At 42.8% G+C, this 17,292-nt stretch overlaps 1 protein-coding gene across 4 annotated transcripts in view; it reads right to left on the reverse strand.

Annotated features, from left to right (window-relative positions):
- PKHD1 (PKHD1 ciliary IPT domain containing fibrocystin/polyductin) overlaps positions 1 to 17,292 on the reverse strand; it is a 275,282-nt gene that overhangs the window by 163,164 nt on the left and 94,826 nt on the right. For all 4 annotated transcript variants that reach the window (XM_040598035.1, XM_040598036.1, XM_040598034.1 and 1 more), the window contains one exon: positions 8,244 to 8,456. In XM_040598035.1, the coding sequence (XP_040453969.1) occupies positions 8,244 to 8,456 (213 nt within the window). The remainder of the gene's footprint in view (positions 1 to 8,243; positions 8,457 to 17,292) is intronic.

Raw genomic sequence — 17,292 nt, forward strand, 5'->3', positions numbered from 1 at the left:
CCAATAATAAAACACAACACAATTTACTGCAGCATTTCAGGTGTCAGACCACATAAGGAATCCAGCCTCCACTCCACTGTCATAATCCCTGATTATTCTCTTGTCCCTATCCAAATTGCACTGCCAACTCAAACTTACCTTGGCCATTCCTAAAATTTCCAAGTGTCAAACAAGTGAGAATACAGCCATTGGAAATGGGTGCTTCAGAAAAGGGTTTGGGGTTTTTTAAAATATATTTTTAAATCTATGACAGAGACTTTTCGCTGCTGCTACTTCAGTTAATAAAACAAATCATAAAAATAATAATGTGTAAAATTCCTTCAGTTAAAAGGAATAGAAAATCTTTTCCAGAAAGCCTTCTTAGTTAGGATTGCACACAGCTGTGCTGCTGCAGCTCTCTGTAGTCAAATAGCCCTTTAAAGGTCCAGATCCTTAATTAAGGATCTGGAAAACTTCTTTCATGAACTTGGATTGGATAAAGACTTAAAAAAAAAAAAAGTCACAGCTACCTCAACTCACAGTGACTAGTGCAGTCACTGGCCATAAAATGTAGGGAATCAGATGAGGAAGACTGAGAGCTGCTTCCCTCTATTTTCAGATGTCTTTAAAAACATTCCCCTGAACCGTGAGCCCTCAGCCCTCTGGACTTGAGTGTTTCCAGCTTACTTTTGCTCCCTGTTAATTCCAATCCTAGGTATATTGCGTAAGTGTTTCTAGCTTGTTTCACAATGAAAGGAATTTGGGTGGGTTTTTTTCCCTAGTATGCATCTTGGATAGACAGGAATGTCTGTGCCTGAAACTGGAAGATGTCTTTCCACCCCCGTACAGTCCTGCAGGACAAACTGCTGTGTGTGGGCTGCTCCTGGGGAGTTGTAGACAGCTTTCCTGCTACTTCCCACCACAGCCAGTGCAGAAAGCTTTTCATTCACACCTGGAGGTGAAATAGAAGGTCCTTTCTAATTTATAACTGCTCATTATCCCTTAGGACACCCAAGAGTTTATCAGCTTTTTGACTGCTACACAGGCGAGCTGCAGCAGCCTCAGTGCTGGGCACTCAGGACCGTACTGGGTGTTTTAGATGGAATTTGAGCATGGGCTCAAACCATAGCTTGCCTGATGTCCCCAGTGTGTGGAACCAAACCCAGCACAAGGCACAAGCTTTGCACAAGCAATGGGCAGACTGAGACAGGAAATTTGGACCTACTCAGTCCCCTGACGTGGGTCCCTATGCGCAAAGCCATCATATGCCATCTCACTTGTGGCACTATCACGTGCTTGGCTCTAGGCAGAGGTCCTTCGTGGAAAGACTCTGATGATGTGTACAACCAGTGCAGGGGACCAGGATGCTGCTCTAGGCTGAGGTTGCCACTGCAACATGAGGACATGCAACATTTTCTAGCAGTTATTTTCTGGTCAAGCACTGTGAATGTACAAAGATGTAGTCACAGCTCAGCTTTTTAACATCAGCTTTTAACCTGCTCAGTGGCCCATTCATCCAAGGCCCAGCTGCAGTAACTCTCTGACTTCTTCCACCTCTCATGTAAATTAGGGGTGGTGCTCCCCCATTATAAGTGGGTTCTGGAGAATGAAAGCCAAGTCTACCGCTAGCTACACATGATTTAATCCCAATTTAAAATTAGGCCAAACCTTCAACACCTTCCACAGAACTAAAATTCCACCAAAAAAATTACTTTTGGAACCATTACACTTTTTTGACTAACGTCACTTTGCAGGTTTAGGGGGTTTGATTTTTATATTGTGAACACATTGCATTTCAGTAGTGTAGAAATGTTGACATGGAACAGGTATAATACTAAAAATAACACCATGAAAGTCCAGATGAAAGGAAAATGATAAAATTAAACACCTTTGCCTTCTCCCAGTGGGGAAAAAAATCATCTAAACAAGAGGACAAAGTGAATAATTTTTATTTTCTCCAGTAGAAAATATCCTTGAAAGTGACCTAGTCATGTGGAACGGTTCCCTTTTGTGAAACTACAGTTTTAACCAAAAGCATTTCCACCTAAATGTTTTTGAATGGCACCCTCAAGAATGCAAGGAGTATCTTACTGAGGATGGGAAGGGCTCTGTAACTAAACAGGTCTATGGAAACTCCCACTGTTGATCTTTTCTGACACATTTCAATGCAGAAAAAGCACCTCCCCAGTGTGCTGTCCCATAAATGCAAACATTATGCATTCCAAACTTTTCCCTTAATCAGAGGTTACCCAGTCACTTCGGTAAGTCACATCAGTCCAGAAAGGAAGGGGAAAAATTTTCCCAGCTCCTGCGGTGCCCTTGCATAAACCAGCCAGCTGGCCAAAAAAAAGCCATGCTCCACACCTGAAAACAGCTCACGACTGAAGGTGGCACACAGGGAAACCTCTTTAAACCGACACCAGGAGCAAATGGCTCCAACGCAGCAGCAAACTATGGCATGGTCTCCTCATGCGCTGCACACAGCTGGTAACATTTTGCGTTATTGCCAGTTAATCTCCCGTGCCACTGCCGAACAAGACAGGGAATGTCTGCCCGCAGGAGTGGGTGCATGGGGTGGCATGACCATTTAAATGCTAAGATCAGTTTGCTACATCCCCTGCACACGATGAAAGAGAACTAGACACATGGGAAAAGTGAAGATGAGCCCAAACGGGGGGGGTCCCTGCGTGGCTCAGCCTGCAGCTCCGCAAAACCCCACATCTGAGTACAGGCTTCTCAGCTTGCCAAACTTCGCAGGCTTGCTCCCATCTGGGGTGGAAGTCCACCCTCATTTTGTTGTGGGTTGCCCCTCTTCCTCCAGCCGGTCTGCTGGTTGTAGTCAGGGCCAGAACTGGAAGGGGTATGTCAGTGTTATATTCAAAAGTTTAAAAGATGCAACTACTTCATCCCACAGAAGCCTCCACATTTGTAGTAACCCACAGACCTCTCCCTGTCAAGGAACACAAGCCAATACATTAGCTATAGTCTATATATAGTATATTAAATATGTATATACTAGCGCCCACCCCTCAGTCCCATTTTTTCCATGTGTTCCTCATTAAGATCAGCACCAAAATACAGAGCAACTGAGTTAAGTTTGGATCAAAGGTGATAGATGCATTTATGTTAGCAAAATAAGGCAAGCTATGAAAGACACTGCAGCTTTCCCTGAACCCAGCACACTCTGGTTTTTTCCCCTCCATCTGCTAGGTCTTTAAAATCTAATGGTCATCTTATAGTTGTGAATAAGAAAGTGAAGGAACAAGTCATTGTACATTAGTTACTCCATGGGAAGTGCCTAAGTGCAGTTTCTTACCCCCAGTGAACACAAGGGGATTCAAGGCAGCTTAGCCTTCTGTTCAAGAGCCATCTGCTTTAATGCATCATGTTAAAGTCAAGGTCTTGAAAGGAAAAATGCTGTCACAGAAGGCAAAAATCCTCCTGCAAGCACCACACAGAACAACCAGCATCTAAGGAAAACCGGTCTATGGGAGTAACCCCAGAAAGGGAAGAAGGATCTGAACTCACAGTGTTAACAGGGATGTGCAAATCAGTGGTTTCAGTTAGTACCAAATAACGTATTGAATGGATGAACATTTCAGTGAGGTAAAAAAGCACATCTTATCCCTGGTGGATCTCTGCACCCTGTCCTGAATCACCCTGCTGCAGATATTTATTCTTTTTTATCTCTGGGAATCTTTTCTTTTTAATATGTGAGTAAAGTAGAACAAATTCTCTCATGTTGTCTATGATCTCTTAATCTCCAACTCAGCACAGATACATAGCACTGCTTAATGGGGGAAAAGCAAGAAGCATTTGATTAAATGTTTGATCTCTCGAGAAATACACAGGCTCTGTGGAGTGTAGTGCACAGCTCACAAACATTTTGTGTTTCATTATTGATTAAAAGTTATTAAAATTAATAATTGGCTCAGCTGATACAAACTTTTTTTTTGTTTCCTGAGCTAACCCTGAAAATGTATAAGATTGTTTTGGTTGCAGAGAAGCCTGGGATAGAGGTGCAGGATTGCCTCTACAACGTCATCTTCCACAGTAAGCTTCCAGTGCAAGTGCAGGGATATTCTTTGCAGGATTATCCGTGACTTTAGAGGACTGAAACGACCACTGACGCCTCTGTCTTAGTTATGCTGATTATAAATAGGTACAGTATCAAACCAAAACTCTTTGCACATTATTTTTAATTTACCACACAGCTTTCATCATCTGAACAAAGTGAATGTAGCATGTTATTAAACCTGAAGCATAGCACCTTCCATCTAGTTGGAGAACTATAAGTTATTAGCCAAAATGAGGGAATAGCTCATATGTTCATGCCCCATATCATCACAGTGCTGGCACTGACAAAGTTTCAGCTAAATACACAGCAGAAGTCCTGGTTTTCTTTTGGGAACAGGCACAGTCTGTTTTGAGGGGACACGACGGAATAACAAGCTCAGCATCACAGGACTGCTAAAACCGGAACAGAATGGAAAAGACCTTTAAAATTTTCCCATTGATGGCAACTAGAGTGTTGGGACCACAGAGTCAGGCTGTCACAAAGGAAGAGTAGGTGTCCTCAGCTACTGATGCAGCATCTCCACGTAGCTGCCTCTGCACCCAGTCCCTGCCCTTCACCCAGCATCCGCTGGTGTCTCCAGTCCAGTTTCCCTGGGAAGGACAAAGGCACAAGAACAGCCAAGGCCACCATGCTAAACTTCTCTCCTGAAGCTTGTCAGGAGAGTTTCTCAGGGAATAAAGTACGAATGGAGCTGGAGACAGTGATAAATTTCCCTTCTGAACAATCAATAAAATTCTCTCAGCTCCGCTCAGGCCCCTACTGCGGATGCAAGGGCCATAATTACATTGTCAAAAAGCCGAGTCGCCCCGGCTGACTGAAACCCCCTTTAACACTGATGTGTGATTGACAGGCAGTTTATGGGTGGCACGCTCTGACTGGCAGGGGAGTTGGCTAAAGCCAAAGGCAACAGTGAAATTTCCCAGTCTGCTACAACTACCGGAGCAAAGGACTGCCACTCACGAGGGGATTGTGGGAAACCCTTAGTCATATTAACATATCAAAGTGAGGAGCTGACAGCGCTTACTAAACAATCTGAACTCAAGCATGGCTGCAGAACATCCCCCAAATTTCCCGGTCTGAAACAGGAAAGAAACTAAAATGTGCTCAGTCCTGTCTTCACCAAGACAGCTAAGAATTTGGAAGCCTGCTTATTTAATGATTTTGATCTGAGATAACATCTATATGCATGTGTATGTATGCATCTCACAAATGTGTGCTGCTAAGCGTGTCAGTCTCTTTCATGCATTTATAAAAGAAGCTGTCATGCTCAACAATTTGTTCTGTACCACAAGGCAGACTGGTACAAAATTGGAGACAGAACAGTACATTTCTGTTTTATGTAGGCAATATGAACCCAGCAAAAGAACACGCTGCTTTTGGTCTTGCTTTCCAGCGGGCTTCTACTGCTTCATGCTAAATTGCAGATTACTTGGTTTGAATGAACCTTAATTGCAGACATGCACAGGGTCTGTATGTAGTGCGGAGCTTAAAAGTGACTTCATAGCTTTTTTCTTTAATTTTCTTGAATCAAAGATGGATTTCCTGAATAAGAAATGTGTAAGTATTCTAGAATAAGAATCAAAAAGAAATTGAAAGCAAGAGATGTTTCCACTAATGGGCCGAGCCACCTTTGGCTCCACATATCTCCATCCAGGTAATGCTTGGGTTGCAGACCTCACCTTCCTGGTTTCCTCAGGAATGAAGAATTGCTGGGAGTTATGCCACTGAGCGAAACTTATGAAATATCAGTGAGAAATGCCTTGAGGGTACTGAAATGGACACCTGGGTTTATTTCCCTCCGTCATATTGCCAAAGTGACACTGTAAAACGTACTTCTGCCCTGTTGGTCTCTATAGTTTCATGTGTTGTCCATGAGGATGGAGACAAGTAGCCAGTCATGATACAGGCTCAGAATGGAAAGGGGAAGCAGCACAGGAGGCACAGCTGCAAGGAGATGCTACTGGCTTTTCCTGCGTTGCCAGAAAACAAACCAGCATGAAGACAAGGCTCTTGTTATAAAATCCTGACAATTTAAGGACAAAATCCTGACTTACAGGGGTCAAACCAAGAATGGAAGGATACTTTAAAGTAGTAGGAGAAGACACATAAAGCAAAGCAGCAAAAGCTGCTATCAGGCAAATTCAAATCAGACATTTTAATACCTCTCTTAAAGAAGAAGAAAAAAAAAAAGAAAGAAAAAAAAAACCATGGATGATTAACCAAATTAATCCCCTGGAACAAGTCTCCACAGAAAATGCTAGCTTCCATTTCCCTTGATGTCCTCAAAGACCAAGCCTTTCTGGAAGGCATGCTTTAATCTAATGTGAGTTACCAAACCCAAGGCTGGGATAAGTGTGTGAAACTCAATGGCCAGTAGCAGACAGTCAGTTCAGCCTAGACAATCTAATGGCCCTTTTTCACAGAGCCTCTCTAGGAAATGGGACAGACACACTCTGCCCTTCTGCAAAGCCAGTTTACCAAAATTATTAAATCCATTTGCATGCACTAAATAATTTAGCTTCACTGTGTCTCAACAAAGTGGTCAAGAGCACCTGACACGGTGTTCAGGAGCAGTGCAGCCCATCTCCCTTGCACTGCCAGTAGCACCTTCCCCAGCCTCCACTGATCCCTTCTGATCGAGAAAAGCATCTGTTCATCAACTCTTCTCCAACAACCCACCTCTCCTGACCTTGCTCAGCTCCTGTGAACTGACAGGATTACCACACAGCGGTACAGCTCACTCCCTGTCTGTGCCCAGCTTGTATCCCTCGATGTCTGACATAATATTTGACCAAGAGGCATATGTGTCAGCAATGCTCAGATGGCAGCATTTCTGCCTGTAGGCCAGGAGGGTGTAAGTTCAAGCCCTGCTGGAGGATACAAACACCTACCAATATGAAGGCAGATGCACAAGAACATTAGGGAGAGAGATGAAGCATTCACATACATTTGTGCTCTTTTGCTTTTTTCTCCTCTACGGCATATATTGCCTTTAAAAACAACCCATTAATTAAGAGCTTGTCACACATGCATTGCACTAATATTCTGACTCGTGCCGAGTTTGGACCTGAATTCCACATCCAACCTGCTGCACCAAGAAAAGCACATTTTATACCTGTATAAATATAGCCTTCCAAAAAACTCTGTAGCTAAATTCCCCTGTGCCACAACATGTGCAATCCTACAGCCGTTTTCTGTCCTTTATGACCCTTGTCTCTTCCACTTGGTAAGAACATAATGCCCTGGCCCTGTGGGGCTTCCTTTGAAAGAGAGGTCCAGTGGTTAAATCAGAGGACTGGGCATCTAGGACTGAAATTCTTGGCATTGCTACAGGTTTTTCTTCATAGCCCTGGACTTGTCGTTTATGACAACAACCAGTGCTGAGCAGGTGCAGCTGTGTGCACCACCAGGAAAGCAGAGAGATACTGGCTGTGCTCCTAATGCTAGAGACAGACCACCAGCATGGGGATGCCAGCACAGCATGGAGAGATGGAGGAGGGGGGGAAAACACACTGCCAGGAGCACTTTGCTGGTGCTCAAAGCATCATCCCCACTCCAGCTGGCACAGGCTACCAACTGCAGCGTGCTTGGCGTTGGCCTCACTCTGCAACCTACCTGGCAGACTACCCTTTCTTGGGCATCCCAAAAGTCATACACTCTTTGGGGAGGAAACTTCCCAGTTGTTATGGAGAAAGATGACAGAAGGATAACCCGTTCTAGCAGCAGAGCAAACCCACATGATTCACAACAGAGATCCAAGGTCCAGTGTCCAAGGGATAGAGACTTTCATTTGTGAACAGATGTGCACAAATTCAAACATCTTCTAGGCACCTAAATCCCTGCCAGGGTTTCATATCTACTTGATACCATCTACTTTTAGGGGGTCAGATTTTCAAAATTACTCAGCTCCCCATATGGGAGCTTTTATGGAGATACAGCACTAAGATCTAGTGCATATGATACTGCAGAAATAGGGGTCTGGTGGAGAACACGATATGAAATTCTGGCCTAAAATTTCTACAGTTTTTGATTTCTACAAATATTTCATTGCAATTAGAAACCCAAGTTCATGACCAAAGTTGTTTTGTGAGATTTTTTCCCCCCTCCAAAAACATTTATTGCTTTGTTTTCTTTTCTTTTATGCATTTGTGCTTTGCTTTTGAAGAAAATTTAAAAATGTACTCACCATGAATGGAAAGGGTCCCATTCCTCACTGCCAGGAACTTGACCCCATATGGAAATAATGATGGAGAATGGAGGCTTCCATAGAGGTAAATGTGCGCTTTGTGACGGAAAGGGGCCTCGTGGGATCCCACCAGGAGCTCTCCTCCATCAGATATCAGAATGTAATGAGCATGCAGTTCTACAGGTCCTGGACCAGTGAACAAGAGTTTGCCACCTGAAGACAACAGAAGAGTGATATGCAACCATAGATCTAAAAGCCAGTCATCATCTCACAGTCAAAGGAACTGTAAGAGATGGGTAAAAAAATGGGTTTGCAATAAAATTATGAGATTAAGAGTAAAATATTATTGCATCCTGCAAAATTTCCACCTTGCCCTGTGCTTCTGCCTATGGATTTATCAGATTTTTACAGACCTTATTAACTCAGCCCATTCTTCAATTCTACCACAGGCTGCCGTTCTAGACTTGAGCAAGGCCATTCAGCCTGGGCAGACATCTAAGTCTCTCCAATTTCAGTGCAAGGGAGCTGTGTTTGGAAAATCCCAGTTTCAACCTACTGGCTCTCTAAACATGAAAAAGGGATAGTACTACTTAATTTGCGTGTTACTTTTCAGATTACAGGCTACTTGTGACAGGGAGAGAGGAAGTGAGAACATCTCTGGAACATAAGAACTGGCAACTTGTTTAGCTCAGTGGTTGATTTAATCCTGCATACTCTTCCAGGCGCTGTTCAAAACCAGATGCTTCCAAATACAATATAAGAAACTTCTCCCTGTTAGCTGAATGTGAGATGACCTCCCCATCCCATGAAAGCCTCATTTTAATCCTTAATTAGAGGTTAACTTCACATCAAAGCATAAGGCTTCATCTCCTTGCCAACATTGTCCTTTTACCATCTAAGATTTGTCATTAATATAGGTCTGATCCTTCAAACCTTTCTAGTATTTAGTCTCAGTGATTTCTTGAAGCAATGAATTCTGTGGTCTAAGTATATGGTGCATGAAAAAGCATTTCTATCCCCTGATTTTTACTCAGTCTCTTCAGTTCTGTCAAATGCTATCTTTGTTCTTGCCTCGTGTGAGCTGGTCATCCCAGCCTGTCATCTCAGGATGGTTTATGCTTTTATCTCCATTCATATTTTCTTCCCTGTGAAGGACACTGTCCCTACCTTTACAATGTATTTGGACACAGTGGACTCTCAGATATCTAATCATTTCACATGTGGGATGGCTTCCCCGCTCAAGCCATGCTTCCCAGGAGCTAGCAGGGAACATCTCAAAGCCTGGCAACCTCAGGCCTCTTTACAAAGCGTCTATCATCCTCCCAACATTCCCTTTTATGTAAAGTAGCTAATAACTGTGCCACCTCATACCATGGCCAGCTTTCTACTGGTGTTAGCAGTTTTTAATGGTGACCTCTATACCTACCAAACAGCTGGCTTTCCTTCACCACCAGATACTACCAAACCTTAGCAAGAAGGAGATCAGACCTCTGCTTTAACTTCAGTATTGAGTTGAAAAAGGAAGGAAGAAGTTTTAAGATAAAAATCAGATTTAAAACTACCTTGATCATTGTTCACCTTTGATTTGGTCCTGCTGCTCTCAGTGATAAAGGAGATGCATAGCACTTGCGCCTTTCCTACCTAGTTGCATCCAGCCCTGCTGAACACATTCTGTTTATCCTGGTAATTCTTGTTTATTCTTGGGTTGAGGGGCTTTCATTGTTTCTTGATTTCTTAGTCTTATAACAAAGTCTTATAACTTAGCCTTAGTTTTAATTTATTAGGCTTATAACAAAGCTAGTATTTGAATAAGGACTACCCATTAAATATTTTCTGTCCCAATTTCAGTAGATTCCACATAAGTTTTTACAGAATATGCTTAATAGATTAAAGAGATAAATCTTACATTTTCTTGCTTATAACCACTGGGAACCATGGGATTGATCTCACAAACACTAGCTCCCCTATGTGTACATTTTCTCTTTCCCTAGACGTATTTTTCTATACACAAATATATTTTTGTTAAGCTTGCTACATAGCATTTTTATGAATTATACTGAATACACTGTGATAAAACAGCAGAAACTTCAGCTTGTCTCATACAGAACTGCAGAAGAGACCTGATTTATTCTGAGATACATCTGAGACTTCTGAAAAACAGAAATATTCTTAATACAAAACATGCCAGGCTGAAACGGGAATATTTGAAATGGTATTCATTTGCAGACTGAAGGGACCATTAGCTCATACCGCCTGATGGCCTGTGCACGTCATGCTATTGAAAAACTGGAGGAAGTCAAGTTGCCTGTGTTTGACTGCCACATACCCTCCAGAAAGGCAGACAATCAATTAAACGACTTGGGGACATCACTCTACCATTTTCTATGATCATCTTTTCCCACAGCAAATTTCTCTTACTCTTCACAATTTCTGCTTTATGTCCAACCATAATTCATCAAGGATGAGCTTTCAGACAGCGGTTCCCTTTGCACCCTCCTGTGTTGCACTGCAGAGAGGTATAGAAAACAGCATTTTCTGTGAAGGTACTTACAGGTAAAATCGAATCTCAGCCCTCATCCAGACTGATTGGTAAGGTTTTCAGGACTCTTCCTGCAAGGAATTGTCTCCAATTCATGGAGCGGTGGATCCTCTTTCACAACCCAGTTCTCATTCTGTAGTTTGAAATCCTAACCTCCTAATTCTTCTGTGCTTTGTTGTTCTTGATGCTGCCTATAGAGGCAAAACCAGCTTGCCCCACACTCTGCCTCTTGCTTTTCATGGTAAAAAACACCACACTGCCTCCTTTTGCCTCTTCATTGCACTGGGAGATCAGGTGGGCATCCCTGAGCCACACAGACTGCTGATCCTTTTCATGATCATGGCTTTGTCTGACAAAGTCCCTGATTGTGTAATCATGACTTTCATTCCTAATTGCTCCCGGCCCAGCTTTCTTCCCAGCGGTGTAAATCTGCATTTAGTTTGAATGGCGTTCACAAAATGCGATAAGCGACTCTCCATTTACTTTCAAATTATCAATGATGTGCAGTGGCATCCAAGTAGGCATGAGAATGGTTCAATTTACTAACACTTTACTTTCTGAGTTAGTACATTTCATGCCTGATGGCTGCCATGAGATCTTGGCAGGTGATCCTCAGTTAGCCATCACAAGATCACATGTTCTACAGAATTAACTTTATCAAACAAACTTGCAATTTTCCTAGAGAGTGAACTAAAGCTTTCTGGCTTTTCTTCCATAAAATTTCTATCCTTTCACTCAGTATATTCCTACAGTTAGTAATTTATGGATTCAATCATCTGTAATGTTCAACTTTATCCGGTTTTCTCATTTGACCTGTGGTTGATATCAGACTAAGCAGCCAATATCTTTTTTCCATTTACCTGCCTGGACCCTGAGACAAGATCAGAACTTCTACAGTCCTCTGTAATTTCCCATGTACTCTGAAATTAACATTCGTGGGCCACAAAATGCCTTTTCCAGCAGTTTTAAAGCTCTTGAATGAGAATAGACCTGTTGATTTAAGAATGTGCATTCTTGAATGATGTTATTTAACATCTTCATTATATTAACATTCTTTAGTAATAAATGGACCTGCTGGTCCATCTTCCTTTTGTGATATAATAGAACAGAAATACTTATTAAATACATTTGCCTTATAGCAGCAGTGTTAATAATTTCATCCCCGCAATCTAGAAATGGAACTGTGAATCACTGCAATTTATTTTATTCCTAGCATTAAAAAAAAGAGTTCTACCCCAAGGTCTTTATTGACTTCCTATGCTGAAGTATAGTCATTTCTGTTTCCACCTCTCTTCATACAATTTTTAATGAGTATTCTAATTGCTGCCATGCTGTACCACTGAACCAGGAAGGCTGGTAGCCAAAATTGTCCTATCTTTTGATTGCAAAATTGTAGTTATGCTTCACATAACATCCCCAAAATTTTTCCCAAGTTTCAGCCACATTTTGTCCATCCAAAATTTTCAAGCTGTCTACAAGACAGGTTAGAAATACTGAATTCCTCGCACAAAACCTTCTATCCCTTCCCCATGGGATGACACAGATGGGAGAATGTAAGATTCCTCATTCCTTTTCTTTTTGCAGCCATTCCTATGACTTCGAGGCAGCCAGGGGAAAATGCCTGTTTCCCATAAGGGTCTGGGATTTGTCTCCTCCTGCCTGGCCCACAGAAGGTCTGCTGAAAAACAGTAGCACCTGTTTATTTTTCCTCCTTTCATTAGCAGTGCTGAGACACAACAGAGCACACCACGAAGCTGTGTTTTGCTGCCAGTGGTATAGATATCTGCCTCTCTGGAAAACTAGCAAGGAGTGAAAAGGTAACACCTTGAACTTCACATTGGAGTCCCTCTTCCTGCAAAAACAGGAGTGGCTCGACCAGCAAGAGTTAATGCTTTTGGGATGGGTGTTAATACTCATTCTGCACTGTCTCTTGTGCACCTTTCTGCACAAGATGGCTTTGGCAGGTCAGGAGTAGCTCACCCTCATACAGCTCCTAAAAATCACTGTTTGCCTCCTTACATACACCTGGTCCTCTATGACCGGTCCTCTATCTCCCTTTTGTTTGCTTTCTTCTTCTTAAAATCCCCTGTTCCCCAGTAATAAGCTAGCTGCATATCAGCTGTCTTGATAGACTTTTCTCTCTGTTGATTCAAAGAATTCCTGTATCTTTTGTGGATTTCTGGGTGTCTGATAAATTTGGATGCTGCTGACTGTTCTGCACCGGGTGCAAGTACGAGCAATAGTCCCAACAAATTTCAGTAGCAGCAGGCATGCAGGCACTAGCTGTGCGATGCTTGGCCTGCAAGTCTGCCCTTCCTGGGGGAAAACCTACACAAAAGCAAGGTTTCCCCACCATGGGTGAAGATTTAGATGTGAAGGAGTAATAATAATTGGACTTCAAGGTGGTGGTTATTGCCCGGCTTTTGGTTTTCTCTGTTGCTAGATGCAATGGCAACCCAAGCACACTTGGCAATGGTGCAAAGATTTGCAAGATCAAGACCACCAGAAGGCATCTGCTGTGTGTGACACTTTCACTTTCCCTTAGAAGCAGCAGTCAGACCCAACATATAGTCATAGGAAACAGATATATACACTCACGGTCACACCGTAATGCCGTTGTCCCCTGGCTATTTGCAAAGCTGCTGAACCCCTTCCAGAACCAAGGCAAAAGGCAAGCAGTCCTTGGGAGAAGGTAAAGTGGGGGGAAAAAAAGTTCATCTGCTGAAGATAAAAGAAGAGCAGCATCCACAGAAAAGAAAAGAAAGCATTAGCAGGGCTTCATTTAACCATTTACCAAGTCTAACTGTAAAGCCAACTCCAGCCAAGCTTACAAACACTTTCATGTCAAAAAATTGCATATAGTCCCTCTAACTCTTAGATCTCTGTATCTCTGTTTTTCATTGGATCAGAATAAATATACAGCTGCTGCTTTACAAGGTTGTCTTCCCCTTTTGTAAAAAGAAAATAAAAGTTATGCTTCCTTCTTTTATTGCACTTGATCTCTTCTCTGAAAGCAGAAGGCAAGAATATTGCTCAACTGAGCCTTTGGCTGTGACCCTCAAATTGTTTGTTATGGCTGCACAGGAAAGCAAAGTCCTACATATGACCTTGAGAGTGATTTTATAAAAATCAATCAACTACTGTTATGATGGCCTCCCCACCAAGCAAAATAAATACAATTAAACCCATAATCACTTCTGTACAGTAATGTGCAAATTCAATGGGTCTCTTTAGGTGGAGTGAGGGAGAGCAGAGAGCAGGGAGAAATATGTTGAGGCTATTTGATACTTTGTGTGAACATCAGAAGCACTATTCTTCTCAATTAACCCAGCGATTAGCCTCCACCTCTGCCCAGAAAAGAAATCTTTCTTTATCTGTCTTTACAAAAGAGAAAGAGAGAGAGAGAGAGAGAGAGGGGGGGGGAAAGAAAGAGGGAAAAACTAGGCAACTCCATCTGTCCCACAGGAGAGGAGAAACAGCCAGACCAAATAATGGGGAGGAGGGGGGAAAGGGAATATTAAGGAAAACAACCTGATAAAAACCTGATAATAAGGTGGAGGTTGTAATCTGCTGTGTGAATAACTGCAGCAACATCATACCATTGGCAGAACTGGTTTTGTGAAAAAAGACATCTGAAGTTCTTGGGAAATAGTGGAGAGCACACACAAAAGAAAAGGATTTGGAAAGCTGATGTAAACGTCACTAAGTCAGGTGTCCTGGACTGGCTCATGCAATGCCACAGCCCAGGTTTCCAGAACATTTACTATGGAAACAGGCTGCATCATGCACTTCTGAAAAAAAAAGAAAAAATAAAGAACAAATAATGATGGAGTAGAGGATTGTGAGGACTGACGTTTCTCCTTGCTTCTGTCATGACGATTCACACTTTCATAAATAGCAGCTTATATCCCTTCTCAAAAAAAAAAAAAAATCCTTCTAACGTAGATGTTCTTATAATGCATTAAATAGATATTGATATTTCTTATTTTGGTTGTGATTTAGAGCGCTCTAGCAGTTTCCCAAACTCAGAGGGAAGCAAAGTTCCCATTCCAAAGTACACCTTTTATGTGGAGGCCTTTTTTAGTATCATCTTTTGAGGCCATACTTTGCATTCACTGTAGATACAAGATAGTTTTTCCTAATGAACGGCTCATTAGGGAGCAAGGATATAAGTGATTATCACCAGATTTAATTCTACTTCTTTATGTAAAGTTGAATGAAGTGTTAGAGCAGGCAAGCTGCAAGAAATATGCTGGATAGTCTGAAAAGGTTTTGAGTTTTTTATAATCAATAATAGAAGGTGTTAACGAAAGTACCAAAAGAATCGTCTTATACTTCATTATTGTGCTATGCCCCTCAACTAACAGAACACCTCCCCTGCATAGAAGAGGATTTACTGATTGAAAAGTCATCTCCTCAGCTGGACTGCTCCTTCCCATCACCGTGCAGGGAAGATCTGCTCTGCTTGTGCTGTGGGTACACCACGGCCATGTATAATGAATATTCCCACAGCCTCCAGCTTGCTCTTTACTGGTTCCTCTCACTTGGTGTTTCACATGACAAAGCCACAGTATCCCCCCATGAGACAAGCTTAAGCTCAGAAGTTATATTCCTGGCAAGCATCCCGGAGTGGCAAACAGAAGAAGGCAACTGCCAGAGCTGGAATCTCTCTGCTGAAACAACTGATCCTGTACAACAAGGCTGCAGTGTGCTGGCAGCCCACTTATTGCTCACTCTCTGGCTCCAAGGGTGTTCCTGGTGGGGCTTCCAAGCAGGAAGGGGGGAAAAAAACAAAACAAAGCAAATAAAAAAAAAAACAACAAAAAAAGGTCATCCTGTGTACAGGAAGAGGAATACAGAGTTTAAGAGCCTTAAATAAGAATAACCGATTATTTCATCGACTGTCACCTGCACCCTGTTGACATGCTTACTTGACAGTCGGATGAGCCATGAAAGTTGGTTACAGGCTGGACCACTGCCAAGCAAGACACAAAGGAGAAAAGAAGTTTGTTATATTGGCTTCATCCCAAAGGCTGCCTGAACCAAGAGTCCAAAACTCATTCTCCACCTCCCTGGGTATGTACCTCCACATTCATAACACACGGGTACAGATCCCAAACTAGCTGTGAATTCCCATGCTTGTGTATTTCCACCAGAACATCACTAACATGCTAAAAAATTAAGCCTGTATTCTAACGTTTGGTTGGACAGAGGCCTTAATCTGTCCCTGGGCGAGGAGACGGCAGCTGCTTGTGTACTTTCAGACAGGAATTGTCTCCCAAGCTCAACAAGCCTGTGTTTTCTGGCTTGCTGCACTCACCGCCATCTGCTCAGATGGCACATGCTCCCTTTTAAGCCAGTTGGGCTCTTCCCTTAGAGTACAGGAGACAGGCAAAGGCAATTCAGATCGGCAGCCCAGAAAATGCTGCCATAGGTATATATCCTTCAAAGAAGTCGTTCTACTTCTTCAGCTCTTAGGTACTCGTCCGAGATACTTATCTTTGATGCATTTGCAAGAGGAGAGCTAACCTGGTGGGGAAGAGGTGTGGACACTGCTAGATGGCTTCCAACATGTATGACATCATCTAGAACCTAATGAAGGAAGCTTCCAGATGAGCCTTGTGTAGTCATCAAGGTGAACACCACACGTAAAGGCGTGATGGAAAAATAACCCTTGAGCTATTATTTCAAGTCCCCACGTGACAGACGTGCATTAAATGTTTCTCCCTCAGCAAGGGATGGATGCACTGGGGAAGAGACAGGACCACTGTTTTGAGAGCAGAAATATGCTTCTGCTCACCTACAGTCTGTCTGGGTGACTATTAGATCAGACTGTTTCTATTTGCTATACCTCTCCACCCACGGTTATCTCATTTCAAGCTGATTTCTGCCATTTGAATTTAAAGGTTTATCTCCTCGTGTCCAGCACTGTGGGTTGGACCTTGGTCTTAGCGACAGCCTGTTCCTACAGCAAAGCTATAGCAGTGCACGGTCTGTCAAGTCGCCAGAGGAGGATACCTCAAAACTGAAGAAACTTATTACACAGTATGCTTCCTCTGTAGTTCAGGGCTCATGATACAGACTCATGCCTTTGAAAGTATTTATTTGTATTTTAAAAACTTAGGAAGACCTGGACCTCAGTTCCCAGCCTCCATAGGTCACAATGGCTGTATTTCTCTACCACATGAAAGCGTGTGGGGACAGGTCTACTAATGGTGCTACTGATTAGGCCTGATTAGCATCTAGGACAGGTGGAGACCAACTCAGCAGATGTTCCCATCCCATGATTAGAGGCAGTACCTGCTTCCCCGAAAGGGCACATCCCCTCCTTCCATGCCGGTGAGTGGAGGAAGAGTATGGTGCTGCCTCGGGATTCAGCCCCATCTCTGCCAAAGCGATGTGCAGTTGCTTGGCCAGGATTACCTTCTGCCCATCTGCTCACCCTACGACACCCCACAGGAGTTTCAAGAGCTACTGAAGTTGCAGAAAATCAATTTCATTGGCAAGCAA

Source organism: Falco naumanni, chromosome 6 (assembly GCF_017639655.2).
Source record: "Falco naumanni isolate bFalNau1 chromosome 6, bFalNau1.pat, whole genome shotgun sequence".
Taxonomy (NCBI): domain Eukaryota; kingdom Metazoa; phylum Chordata; class Aves; order Falconiformes; family Falconidae; genus Falco; species Falco naumanni.